The 15,326-nt window shown below is 39.6% G+C and overlaps 1 protein-coding gene across 2 annotated transcripts in view; it reads right to left on the reverse strand.

The window, feature by feature from the left end:
* Positions 1-15,326, reverse strand: part of PARP4 (poly(ADP-ribose) polymerase family member 4) — a 516,705-nt gene that overhangs the window by 141,338 nt on the left and 360,041 nt on the right. For both annotated transcript variants that reach the window (XM_053708536.1, XM_053708535.1), the window contains exon 31: positions 3,259-3,472. In XM_053708536.1, the coding sequence (XP_053564511.1) occupies positions 3,259-3,472 (214 nt within the window). The remainder of the gene's footprint in view (positions 1-3,258; positions 3,473-15,326) is intronic.

Below are 15,326 nucleotides of genomic sequence, written 5' to 3' on the forward strand. Positions count from 1 at the left end.
CTAAAACCTCTGGCCTCCCACATCACTACCACTAAATAAACCTATTAACCCCTAAACCGCCAGCCCCCACATCGCAACAACCTAAATTAAACTATTAACCCCTACACCTACCCCTAAACCCAACCCTAAGCCTAACGTAACCCTAACACCCCCTAACTTTAACATAATTAAAATAGATCTAAATTAAATTTACAATTATTATCTAAATAATACCTATTTAAAACTAAATGTATACTTACCTGTAAATTAAAACCTAAGCTAGCTACAATATAACTAATAGTTATATTGTAGCTAGCTTAGGTTTTATTTTTATTTCATAGGTAAGTTTGTATTTATTTTAACTAGGTAGACTAGTTAGTAAATAGTTATGAACTATTTAATAACTACCTAGTTAAAATAAATACAAAATTACCTGTGAAATAAAACCTAAGCTACCTTACACTAAAACCTAAAATTACAAAAAAGAAAAAAACCTACCATTACAAAAAAGAAAAAACCTACCATTACAAAAAAACTCACATGAAATTATCCAAAAAAATAACAATTATTCCTATGCTAATACCCTTAAAAAAAAAACACCCCAAAATGAAAAAAACCTAATCTAGAATACACTACCAAGGGCCCATAAAATTATATGCTCTATCTGAATCATGAAAGTTTGACGGTACAGACAACTCCAAAAATATTATTGTTTAAAAATATAAATAATCCCTTTATTACCCATTCCCCAAGGGCCTTTTGTAGGGCATTGTCCTAAGTTAAACAGCTCTTTTGCTACAAAAAACAAACATCCCCTAAAAAAATACATTACACAAAATAACAAATTATCAAAAATAATAAATAAAAAACCTAATCTAGAATAAACTACCAATGGCCCTTAAAAGGGCCTTTTGTAGGGCATTGCCCTAAAGACATCAGCTCTCTTTATGAAAATAATTTTACAAACACCCACTAACATTACAACCCCCCCCCCCAAACCCACAAAATAAAAAAACGATCTAAAAAAACCTAAGCTACCCATTGCCCTGAAAATGGCATTTGGATGAGGGCATTTAGCTCTTTTACATGCCCAAACCCTAATCTAAAATAAAAACTTACCCAAAAAACCCTTAAAAAAACCCACCTATCACTAAAATCAGCAAATATGATTAAAATTTTTCAACCAATAGGAATGCAAGGGACGCCATCTTGGATCGCATACCTTGCATTGAAGTTTCAGTGTACGGCGGCTACCGTATGAAGAGGATGCTCCGCGCCGGATGTCTTCAGGATGGACCCACTCTGCGCCGCTGGGATCAAGATAGAAGATGCCGCCTGGATGAAGATTGAAGAGGCCGCTGGATGAAGACTTCTTGTCGCTTGGATGAGGACTTTGCCGCCAGGATGAAGATTGAAGAGGCCGTCTGGATGAAGACTTCTCGCCGCCTGGATGAAGATCGTTCAAGCGGGACTTCAATAACTGTAAGTGGATCTTCAGGGGTTAGTGATAGGTTTTTTTTAAGGGTTTTTTGGGTGGGTTTTTATTTTCGATTAGGATTTGGGCATGTAAAATACCTAAATACCCTTTTCAGGGCAATGGGTAGCTTAGGTTTTTGTCAGTTAGGTTTTTTATTTTGGGGGTTGGTTAGGTGGTGGGTTTTACTGTTGTATTTTTTTTTTTACAGGTAAAAGAGCTGTTTAACTTAGGGCAATGCCCTACAAAAGGCCCTTTTAAGGGCTATTGGTAGTTTATTGTAGGCTAGGGTTTTTTTTTATTTTAGGTGGGCTTTTTTATTTTGATAGGGCTATTAGATTAGGTGTAATTATTTTTGATACTTGTTATTTTTCGTACTTTAGTGTTTGTTATTTTTTGTAATTTAGTCTTTTTTATTTTTTGTATTTAGATCATTTGTAATTTTTAGAGTAGTGTTAGGATTTAATGTGTAATTTAGTTTAATTTAATTGGTAGTTAGTTTAATTTTAGTTTAATAATTATATTAGTTTAATTGTTAGTTTAAACTTAGTTTTTTTTAATTTGACAGATAAGTTTTAATTTAATTTAAATTAGGGAAATTGTTAGGTTTAGGGGTTACTAGTTTAATTTAGTATGTTTTATTGTGGGGGGCTTGCGGTTTAGGGGTTAATAGGTTTATTATAGTGGCGGCGGTGTAGGGCTTAATAAATTTAATATAGTTGGGGCGATGTGGGCGGACGACAGATTAGGGGTTCATTATATTTAAATAGTGTTTGCGATGCGGGAGGGCGGCAGTTTAGGGGTTAATAAATTTATTATAGTAGTGACGATGTCAGGGAGCGGCGGCATAAGGGTTAATACATTTGTTTAGTGGCGGCAATGTCGGGAGAGGCAGATTAGGGGTTAATAAGTTTAGTATAGTGTTTGCGATGCGGGAGGGCCTCGGTTTAGGGGTTTATAGGTAGTTTATGGGTGTTTAGTGTACTTTGTAGCAGTTTAGTTATGAGTTTTATGTTACAGATTTGTAGCGTAACACTCATAACTACTGACTTTAGATGGCGTTACGGATCTTGTCGTTTTAGGCTGTAACACCGTTTTTTTAGCCAGAACACAAAACTTGTAATACCAGCGCTAGGCGAATCCCATGAAATAACGTAATTTTTAAAGAGTGCGGTACTGACGTTGCGTTACAGGCTAAAAGGCTTGCGGTACACCTATACCGACAAGACTCATAATGGCTGCGTTAGGGAAAATGAAACATTATGGCCCATAACGCTGCTATTTGAGTCATAACGCTCAACTTGTAATCTAGCTGTTAGTGTGTAATATCCTTATGCCATGTAAACACAAGGTGGTAAAAACCTTGTAGTACAAAGAAACTGTACACGGAATGAACTTAATTTTGAAACTGTGTGAATATTAAAAAAAAATGTGTAAAGAGGCGTAGCATAAATCATCTAGGAAGTTTCTACATTCCCTAATAGGGTGCAAAACTTAGTAGCCAATAAGATTTAAAAAAAAATGTTTTGCATTTGCTGTTCATTTGCAGCCAAATTGAATATGCACCAGTGTTACACAGAATAAAGCAACATGTTATTTTTTCATATTGTATGTTTCTGCTCTACTGTCATGTTTTTATTAATATGTTCTGCAGAATTACATAGTAAATTATCATACCTAGTTTTAGCTGATATATATATAAATCATAAAGGGATTCACTTTTTATTTTGACTTCTCAACACTATTCAAATAAAAAAAGCTATATCCTCCATAATATAATCAATTCACATACTCAAATACTCTACCTGTGAAAGATCTATCTTCTGTTGCTTCACATTCTTCAAGTCTTGCAAGTCGTTCAAGTCCTGCAAGTCCTTCAAGTCCTGCAAGTCCTTCAAGATCTTCAAGATCTTCAAGTCCTTCAAGATCTTCAAGTCCTTCAAGATCTTCAGGTTTTTCAGGTTCTTCAAGTTCTTCAAGTCCAGTCCATCTGTCTCCTACAGATTTTGAGAGACAATCCTTGGAAAAAGTGATACAATTATTTTATTTTTCTGGTCGCGGATATATAGATGCCTTGCAGGCTTCTCAAAAACTGTGTACACTGTTCCATTAATTTCAAATACAAGATAGCATTGAATAAGCCACATAAAATATTATTATAGCTTTTTGAAGCATACATTACAACAGTGTTCTGCTGAACTGTGTAGCATAATTATATCCCACAGAGTCAGACTTTGACATTCAGCAATCAGACATTGGGCTAGATTATATTTTCACCAATATTAGTTCCTGAGTAAAAATTTGTGTTATTTTCCTTTATAAGAAAACTGAGACACTGGCTTAGATGCATTAAAAGCACATTTATGGTAACCTCTGAACTCTTGAGCAGGTGGAAATATCTCCAACGTCTGTGGAAGGCCTGCTAGATTGCAGCCAATAAGAGCGGAAGTTTTTTTAAATAAACTGGTCAAGTTCTTCAGTCCCCTTGTCTCTTGTCCCCTCGCAAGGGGATCACCTCTGAGAAGACATATTGTTTGCCAGCTATTTGAGGGGAAAACCCTGAATTTAATTATTTGGCCTATATCTGTAACTGATATTGGACTCTCTTTCTCTTTAACTTTCTGTACCTAGCCTGGAAGTTTAGTATTCATTGAAAATTACTCAAACTAAAATTGCATTTACCTCTTTGGATGTTGTCTGGACTCTGATTACCTAATTTGTCATATTTCCAGTGTTCTCCCTGGACCTTTTTAATGGGTGCACCACCAAGCAAAAAATGAAGTCAGTATTCAGGTAAAATGAGCCAATACTAAATTTTTTCAAAGTTTATTACACACATTATCATTAACTAAATTAAAGTTAAATTATGCAATTATTTGTGTTTTAGATAATAGAAAATGTTACAATATTACACTGCTCCCATACTTCAGAGTGCCACCAGGCTGGCAAAAGTTTCTGGGGAGAATACGGATCTCTGTCTGGACTTTGTTTTTTTCCTGCATTGTCCTCTGGATACCTTGTTTGCACTTTGGTTTAAAGGGGCATAATACCCAAATGTTTAAACACTGGAAAGTGATGCAGTATAGCTGTAAAAAGCTGACTAGAATATCACTTGAACACCTCTATGTAAAAAAAGGAAGATATTTACCTAAAAATGTCCTCAAAAGTATTCACACCCCACTGTAATCAGGGTGCTAGCAATAGAACTAGCAATAGAGCGTTCATCTGGCATGTGCAGGCACAGTCATGCTATTTTACAATTCAGTTTAAGGAAGTTTACAATAAAATCTAACAAGATTTTAGTGAAATCTCATGAGAACACAGCAAGGCATTGCATGACCTCAGCGAAGCTGATGCTGATTGGCTATTGATTTTTTTTCTTCAACTTGTAGCTAGACAGCAGCTGAAGTATAACTGTTTACACAGCAATTACTCTGGTGAGCTGAAGAAATTGTGAGATAAAATATCTTCCCTTTTTACATAGAGATGTTCAGGTAATATTTTCATGTCAGCTTTTTACAGTTATGCTGCATCACTTTCAAGTGACAGCATATGAGTATTATGTCCCTTTAATTAACCATGTACAGTTACCTATCATGTCTAGAACATATCCCTGAATGAACTTTGGGCTATTCAGAACTTGCCTTTTTATTATTACTCAGGGTTTGTACATAACAATTATTGTATATTTACATACTCTAAGGTTATATAACATTTGAAAATACTACATTTTATAACTCTGTGGTTTAGCCATTTTCCTTCCTGCTAAGAAAATGGGGTTCATACCAACAAAGACTACATTCTAAAGGTGAAGAACATCACTATATACCCCTCACCTTTCTGTCTAAGTTAGTACATGTATAGTCAAGCAAGAAACCAGGGGCATAACTACAGGGGTCTCAGAGGTCTCATAACTCATAATCAGTAGTAGCATCACTCCCCCTGTATCATGTCTAGCCCCTCTGTATGTTTCTCTGCAAAAAGTAAATTTATGCTTACCTGATAAATTAATTTCTTCTACGATATGACGAGTCCACGGATTTCATCCTTACTTGTGGGATTTATCCTCCTGCTAACAGGAAGCGCAAAGAGCACCACAGCAGAGCTGTATATATAGCTCCTCCCTTCCCTCCACCTCCAGTCATTCGACCGAAGTTAGGACTAGAAAGGAAAAGCCAAAGGTGCAGAGGTGACTGAAGTTTACAAAAAATATATATAATCTAAATCTGTCTTAAAAATAACAGGGTGGGCCGTGGACTCGTCATATCGTAGAAGAAATTAATTTATCAGGTAAGCATAAATTTAATTTTCTTCTACAAGATATGACGAGTCCACGGATTTCATCCTTACTTGTGGGATACAATACCAAAGCTACAAGACACGGATGAAAGGGAGGGAACAAGACAGGAACCTAAACGGAAGGCACCACTGCTTGAAGAACCTTTCTCCCAAAACTAGCCTCAGAAGAAGCAAAAGTATTAAATTTGGAAAATTTGGAAAAAGTGTGAAGAGACGACCAAGTCGCAGCCTTGCAAATCTGTTCAACAGAAGCATCATTTTTAAATGCCCATGAGGAAGACACAGCCCTAGTAGAATAAGCCGTAATTCTTTCAGGAGGCTGCTGTCCAGGAGTCTCATATGCCAGGCGTATGATACTCTTCAGCCAAAAAGAAAGAGAGGTAGCTGTAGCTTTCTGACCCCTACGCTTTCCAGAAAAGACAATGAATAATGAAGATGATTGACAGAAATCCTTAGTCTCCTGCAAGTAAAACTTCAAGGCACGGACCACGTCCAAGTTATGCAACAGACGCTCCTTCTTAGAAGAAGGATTAGGACATAAAGAAGGAACAACAATTTCCTGATTAATATTCTTATTTGAAACAACCTTAGGGAGGAACCCAGGTTTGGTACGTAAAACCACCTTATCAGAATGGAAGATAAGATAAGGCGAATCACATTGTAATGCTGAAAGCTCAGAAACTCTTCGAGCAGAAGAAATAGCAACAAAAAACAAAACTTTCCAAGATAATAACTTAATATCTATGGAATGCATGGGTTCAAACGGAACCCCTTGAAGAACACTAAGAACTAAATTCAAACTCCAGGGTGGAGCAATTGGTTTAAACACAGGCTTAATTCTGGTTAGAGCCTGACAAAAAGATTGAACGTCTGGAACATCTGCCAAATGTTTGTGAAGCAAAATTGACAAAGCAAAAATTTGTCCCTTTAAGGAACTCGCTGATAACCCTTTCTCCAATCCTTCTTGGAGAAAAGACAGAATCCTTGGAATCCTAACCTTGCTCCATGAGTAGACTTTGAATTCACACCAAAAAAGATATTTACTCCATATCTTATGATAGATCTTCCTAGTGACAGGCTTACGTGCCTCAATCAACGTATCAATGACCGCATCAGAGAATCCCCGCTTAGATAAAATCAAGCGTTCAATCTCCAAGCAGTCAGATGCAGAGAAATTAGCTTTGGATGTTATAAAGGACCTTGAATGAGAAGGTCCTGTCTCACTGGGAGTTTCCACGGAGGCAGAGAGGACATTTCCACTAGATCTGCATACCAAGTCCTGCGTGGCCACGCAGGCGCGATTAGAATTACTGAAGCTCTCTCCTGTTTGGTCTGAGCAATCACCCGGGGAAGGAGAGGAAATGGGGAAACACATAAGCCAGGTTGAACGACCAAGGCACTGCTAAGGCATCTATTAGTTCGGCCTGAGGATCTCTCGACCTGGAGCCGTATCTCGGGAGCTTGGCATTCTGTCGAGACGCCATCAGATAAATTCCGGTTTGCCCCATCGAAGAATCAGTGCGGCAAATACCTCCGGATGGAGTTCCCACTCCCCCGGATGAAGAGCCTGTCGGCTTAAATAATCCGCTTCCCAGTTGTCCACTCCTGGGATGTAGATTGCTGACACATAACAAGAGTGGGTCTCTGCCCATTGAATTATCTTGGATACTTCTGTCATCGCTAAGGAACTCCTCGTTCCTCCCTGATGATTGATGTAAGCCACAGTCGTGATGTTGTCCGACTGGAATCTGATGAATTTGGCCGAAGCCAACTGAGGCCATGCCTGAAGCGCATTGAATATTGCTCTCAATTCCAGAATATTGATTGGAAGTAGAGACTCCAACTGAGTCCATACACCCTGCGCTTTCAGGGAATTCCAGACTGCACCCCAGCCTAGTAGACTGGCGTCCGTTGTCACTATCACCCACGAGGGTCTGCGGAAACACGTCCCCTGGGACAGATGATCCCGCGACAACCACCAAAGAAGAGAGTTTCTGGTCTCTTTATCCAGATTTATCAGAGGAGATAAATTTGTATAGTCCCCATTCCACTGTCCAAGCATGCACAGTTGCAGTGGACTGAGATGAAACCGAGCAAATGGAATGATGCCCATTACTGCCACCATCAATCCAATTACCTCCATACACTCAGCCACTGATGGCCGAGGATTGGACTGAAGGGCTCGACATGTATTTAGAATCTTTGACTTTCTGACCTCCGTCAGAAAAATCTTCATTGCTATAGAATCTATCAGAGTTCCCAAGAAGAGAACCCTTGTCTGAGGAATTAGTGAACTCTTTTCTAGATTCACCTTCCAACCGTGAGTTCTCAGAAAGGACAACAATGTGTCTGAGTGAGACTTTGTTAGATGATAAGTCGACGCCTGAATCAAGATATCGTCCAGATAAGGCGCCACTGCTATTCCCCACGGCCTGAGAACCGCCAGAAGGGACCCTAGAACCTTTGTGAAGATCCTGGGTGCTGTGGCCAACCTGAAGGGAAGAGCCACAAACTGAAAATGTTTGTCCAGGAAGGCAAACCTTAGGAATTGATGATGATCCTTGTGAATAAAATATGAAGGTATGCATCCTTCAAGTCCACGGTAGTCATATATTGACCCTCCTGGATCATTGGTAAAATTGTTCGGATAGTCTCCATCTTGAATGATGGGACTCTGAGAAACTTTTTTAGACTCTTGAGATCTAAAATGGGTCTGAAAGTTCCCTCTTTTTTGGGAACCACAAAGAGATTTGAGTAAAACCCCTGCCCCTGTTCCAGTCTTGGAACGGGACAAATTACTCCCATAGTAGAGAGGTCTTTTACACAACGTAAGAACGCCTCTCTTTTTATCTGGTCTACAGACAATCTTGAAAGAAGAAATCTTCCCCTTGGGAGAAATTCTTTGAATTCCAGTTGATACCCGTGGGTCACAATTTCCAGTGCCCAGGGGTCCTGAACATCTCTTGCCCAAGCCTGGGCAAAGAGAGAAAGTCTGCCCCCAACTAGATCCAGACCCGGATCGGGGGCCGCCCCTTCATGCTGTCTTGGTAGCAGCAGTGGGTTTCTTGGGTTGTTTACCCTTGTTCCAAGCCTGGTTGGGTCTCCAGACGGACTTGGTCTGAGCAAAATTCCCTTTCTGCTTTGTGGAGGAAGAAGAAGAAGAGGGTACTCCTTTAAAGTTCCGAAAGGAACGAAAATTATTTTGTTTACCCCTGATCTTAACGGACTTATCCTGAGGTAGAGAATGACCTTTACCTCCAGTAATGTTAGAGATTACTTCCTTCAACTCAGGCCCGAATAGGGTCTTACCCTTGAAAGGAATAGCCAAGAGCTTTGACTTAGATGACACATCAGCAGACCATGATTTTAACCATAACGCTCTATGCGCTAAAATGGAAATCCTGCACTTTTAGCCGTCAACTTAGCAATTTGAAAGGCGGCATCTGTGATAAAAGAATTAGCCAGCTTGAGAGCATTAATTCTATCTAAAATATCCTCTAAGGGAGTCTCAATTTGAAGAGACTCTTCTAAGGCATCAAACCAGAAAGCCGCTGCAGTAGTAACTGGAACAATGCAGGCTGTTGGTTGTAAAAGGAAACCCTGATGAATAAATAACTTCTTTAGAAGACCCTCTAACTTTTTATCCATAGGGTCTTTGAAAGCACAGCTGTCCTCGATAGGAATAGTTGTACGCTTAGCCAGGGTAGATATAGCTCCCTCCACCTTAGGGACGGTCTGCCAAGAGTCCCGAATGGTGTATGATATGGGATACATTTTCTTAAAATTAGGAGGGGGAGAGAACGGTATACCCGGTCTGTCCCACTCCTTCTTAATAATCTCCGAGATCCTCTTAGGAACCGGAAAAACATCAGTGTAAGCGGAAACTTTTAGATATTTATCCATTTTACACAATTTCTCTGGTGGTACCATAATAGGTTCAAGGTAAATAAAGAAAGACAGGAGCACCAGTGGATGTGTGGATCAGCGTTTTATTCGCCATAAACGCTGCATTAAAAGCACTCAAAGGAACAGCAACATATGACAAATTGTGAAGTGCTTCGAAAAAATGAAATGTACTCCGTAATTGCTGACAGCAGCTGATTGCTCAATGGGAAGTAAAGGTGATTGAACAGCTGACGCGTTTCGGCAGTGTTGCCGTAGTCTTAGCTGGATAAAACTTAAAAAACAAGCGCCCTTTTTCAAGGGCTAACCTTCCTCCCATTGGGCAATCTGTTGAGCCAATCGGGACTATCAGTAATTAACAGCTGCAAGTGCTATTTAAACCTCCCTGTTACTCCTTGTTCCAGGATCTTATTAATACTTTATACAATACAATACAAAACAAATATTGTTTAAACTGAACAAAACAAATTATGCCTAATTCCCTATATATATAAATGGAAACCAAAAATGCACATATATCTTGAACTCCAAAACGGTAAAAATACTAATGAAAAAGCATAAATACATGGGAATAAGCTCCTGTCTCATGTTTAGCGTAAACCATATGTTGTATGTGTACACCTGCTAAATCAGGATTACTCTTTTTCCCTTTTCTACGTAAATGAGTTAAATGCACTCTAACTATACTTTAATCTATTTTATTTTATTCCTGTGTGGTAATAGGAATATAAAACGCTGATCCACACATCCACTGGTGCTCCTGTCTTTCTTTATTTACCTTGAACCATTGGATCCCTACGGAGAGCACAGTTGAGGTATTACGCCTCCTCCCCTCCCCCTCCCGTGGATTGGATGGCACGCTCACCGGGTGATGATGTCACAGGCCGCTGGCCAATAGGAGGAGCCGCACGCGTCTGAAGAGGGCGGGGGTTCAAGTTGGTTGTTGTCGACGGAACTAAGGAGCTCAATCTGGGGCTAAAGAGAAGAAAGCCGGCATACGGATACGGATCGCGGACGCCCGCTGATCAGGATACAGACCGCAGACCAACCACAGGAGAAAACCCCTCCCTAGGACCGGACGCGGTAAGTCGACAGTACATAAAGCTCTATTTTAGTGTGGAACTTTTGTTTGCTATATCGTTACAGGAGTGTGGGGTTCCACTCCATTACCTCACTATTTGCAGAGCTTTCTACATCACACGAGAGGGGTGAGCCAAGGGAGTGATAAGATGTCTAACACTGACAGCAGCTTACAGCTGCAAACACGTACTTTTTACTCTCTTATGACTGTTACAGAAAGAGATGAACATACTAGGGAAATTGAAGCCATATTTTCCACTGATCCCACCAAGTTATCGCTAACAGCTCTTTTTGAAGATGTGGAGCAACTATTAATCAAAGAAAATAGACTTAAATGGGACATTATAACTTTAAATAAGTATAATGAACTTGGCCTTATTCCCAGGGGATTGCGCATAAGCAAGTTCCCAACGTTTCTGACAGAAGATAGGGAATTTATAACAATGTGGAATGCAACCCTATCTGAATGTTCAACTAAACTTATGCTGCTATTGATACAGTACAAAACCACACAGCTAAAGGTCATAGCAGATAAGATATCAGTAATTCAGAACGAGCTGAATAATCGTAGTGGGGATTCAGATTACCCAACCCTAGACCAAATCCTCCATGACACTATAGCAGAAGCTAAACAAATATTACTAGAGAGAAAACATACTAAATTTGTAAGGGATCAGACAGATTTCAATAATGATCTAGTATATATTTGGAATCGGAAAGAACGATTCACAAGGAGAAAAGAATTCAATACCAGAGGAGGTAGTGGGTCTAGGAGAGGTAGCAGGCATAGAAATAGAGGCAGAGGTGGAAGAGGACACCGCAGAATTCACTTTACAGAGACTGACACTGATTCGCAGGGAGAAAGTTCAGGATCTGGAGGGGAAGACACGGATAGTAATTACACCCCTTATCCCCTCAGTAGTAATACCATCCCCGCAGCTCAGGGACACATTCCACAACCGAGTGGGCAGAGGGAAGTAACCACACTAGTGGCCCCCATTCTAAAAAATGCCAAACCATATGCCTATTCAAAATACAATTTGCACAAAACAGGTACCACTAATGATGATACGGCATACACAGTTACCAACACAGAGAGGGCACAAGCCAACCAGGTTTTTTCGATTGCCCCCCCAGCAAAAAAAGACGTGGGGGGGCAAGATACAGGAGATTCTCACAAAGGCAGATACACCCGGAAGAAAAAGTAGACAACATGGCTACAATGAGCATAGTGAATTTGTCCTCATATGAGCTGAATACACATGAAACCAGGGTGTTGGAGTTAGGATTAGGCTTTGTTCCTACCGCCAGTTTTAATTTATTTAACACACTTCTTGATGTAAACAAACTGGTAAGGAAACTCACACTTTATAAGCATTTTTCTCGTAAGGCATATGAGGACACATCAATTATGGAACCTGCACGTATTCACAATAGCTCTTAAATTACAAACCTTAAGGGGTATATACAATGGATCTTTTAGTGAAGCATTAGATAGTATATTCCTATTACCACACAGGAATAAAATAAAATAGATTAAAGTATAGTTAGAGTCCATTTAACTCATTTACGTAGAAAAGGGAAAAAGAGTAATCCTGATTTAGCAGGTGTACACATACAACATATGGTTTACGCTAAACATGAGACAGGAGCTTATTCCCATGTATTTATGCTTTTTCATTAGTATTTTTACCGTTTTGGAGTTCAAGATATATGTGCATTTTTGGTTTCCATTTATATATATAGGGAATTAGGCATAATTTGTTTTGTTCAGTTTAAACAATATTTGTTTTGTATTGTATTGTATAAAGTATTAATAAGATCCTGGAACAAGGAGTAACAGGGAGGTTTAAATAGCACTTGCAGCTGTTAATTACTGATAGTCCTGATTGGCTCAACAGATTGCCCAATGGGAGGAAGGTTAGCCCTTGAAAAAGGGCGCTTGTTTTTTAAGTTTTATCCAGCTAAGACTACGGCAACACTGCCGAAACGCGTCAGCTGTTCAATCACCTTTACTTCCCATTGAGCAATCAGCTGCTGTCAGCAATTACGGAGTACATTTCATTTTTTCGAAGCACTTCACAATTTGTCATATGTTGCTGTTCCTTTGAGTGCTTTTAATGCAGCGTTTATGGCGAATAAAACGCTGATCCACACATCCACTGGTGCTCCTGTCTTTCTTTATTTACCTTGAACCATTGGATCCCTACGGAGAGCACAGTTGAGGTATTACGCCTCCTCCCCTCCCCCTCCCGTGGATTGGATGGCACGCTCACCGGGTGATGATGTCACAGGCCGCTGGCCAATAGGAGGAGCCGCACGCGTCTGAAGAGGGCGGGGGTTCAAGTTGGTGGTTGTCGACGGAACTAAGGAGCTCAATCTGGGGCTAAAGAGAAGAAAGCCGGCATACGGATACGGATCGCGGACGCCCGCTGATCAGGATACAGACCGCAGACCAACCACAGGAGAAAACCCCTCCCTAGGACCGGACGCGGTAAGTCGACAGTACATAAAGCTCTATTTTAGTGTGGAACTTTTGTTTGCGGTACCATAATAGGGTCACAGTCATCCAGAGTCGCTAAGACCTCCCGCAGTAACAGGCGGAGGTGATCTAGCTTAAATTTAAAGGACATGACATCCGAATCTGTCTGAGGTAACACACTTCCCGATTTTTATCACAAAACGATTATAAAAGACAGTTCAATTTTGCCAAAAATTATTGCACCCCATAAGCAAGAGTTAAATCACCCTTTAAAGATACATTTTAATTAAAAAAATAGACTTAAACAATGAAAACTGCCCCTGCAACTCGCCTATCTGCCCTCAGGGTACTCAAATGGACTCGACAATGATGCGGTGACTGGAAAACAACTTTAGGCCCCACCGGAGCTAATGCCTGCTGCCTTCTTAGTGAGAGAAAACTGCGCGTCTGATCGCGCAAAATAGGCCCCGCCCATCATGGACGTCGCATCAACAGTCTGCCTAACCGCATGGGAAGCGGTTTGAAAAAAAAAAGCCATGTGGTCCCCTGTACTCACAATAGTAATCCTAAGTATTGAAAAAGAAAGAGACAACACAAAACTATACGCACACTTTAAAACATGTCATAAAGGAAATCCAAATGAAATGCTATTTTGGGGCATTAGAAAGATTAAACCTGACAGCAGAGGAGGCAATCTAGGGAAAAAACTTCTACACCAAGAAGCCAGACTAATATTTGAAATGGGAACTCTATACCCAAAAGGTCTAAACAGTGAAATGGACCTAAACGCCATCCTGTAGTATACTCCAAACCAAATTGTATATAGACTTTCATCACACTAACAACTACATTGATATCACTTAAAATCAATATTATAATCTATTAGACACACGTAATAACTTGTAAGCCACTCCTTAATAACCAAGACGTTAAGTCAAAGAAGTAGCAGTTCACCGTTATACTCTATATCAGGAGTTAATGTTGTACCAACCCAAATTTAGAGTACGTTTTTTAGAAGATTTACACATGTTAAAGTCTGTCAACGAAGTAAAAAAAGTAACAATCTTGGAAATTCAAATTTATATGTGTGGCAACTTCAAAACCACAAACACAGGATATATAAAACCTATAGTAGAAAATAAAGTAAACCCCGATCAATTTCCAAGCAATATCGGTATTATAAATTGCATATTGATTTCACCTATAATCAGATCTGAGCTAATTATGGTTTTAACGCCCAAATGCGAATTAGCGCAATATCAGGGTAACATAACAACACACTCCAAAATATGCACAACAAAAAACAAAAATAAATGAACATTCACATACGACAAATTAGAAATATAAATGTATGAAAAATACCCAAAATCAAATTTAGCTATATGATTAATACATACTTCTTATAGCCATGTTGCAATAATATGCAAAATAAGAAATGATTATTTACAATCGATAAAGCATAAATATGTAAAACTAGAATATCAGAAAGTACGTAAGAAAGATAATTTAACCAGAATTAAGTCTTGTTGAATGCTAACATCCACAAATTCACGAACTAACCAAAAGTGAAAACTGGAACGACACCATACTGGCAGTTTAACAGTTAACCGAAACAGGTATAAATAGCAGGCCAATCCACCCATCTGGTATCTTGAGAAAGGCTTTGAAGCCGAAACGCGTTGATACCCGAGCACTCTCACACAGATTTACAGGACTACAGGACACAAGAAGAACGCTTCCACCTAACATCCAAACACACAGCCAGATCGGTCACTGACCGACGGTAAACGGAAGCAGAAGTCTCAACAACTGAAGTGATAAAGATCTCACACTCGACGGACAAAATATCAGGAACCATCATCCTTGAAGAACCAGATCGGTCACTGACCGACAACACTTCAAGCGGTCACGAAAAACCGCAGGAAACATTCACGTCAGTGGGAATAACAACATCCACACTTTTTTATTGCAGGTAAAGCTTATACTGCAACAAAGTCACCGCAGCGGCATATATTTAACCGCATGAGAGATCTAACATCACCACTCATCCAGCGAACACAGTCATTTCAATCGGCGGCATTTATTTAACCGCAGTATACTTATAACGTG

The sequence above is a fragment of the Bombina bombina genome, chromosome 3 (genome assembly GCF_027579735.1).
Source record: "Bombina bombina isolate aBomBom1 chromosome 3, aBomBom1.pri, whole genome shotgun sequence".
NCBI classification, from domain to species: Eukaryota; Metazoa; Chordata; class Amphibia; order Anura; family Bombinatoridae; genus Bombina; species Bombina bombina.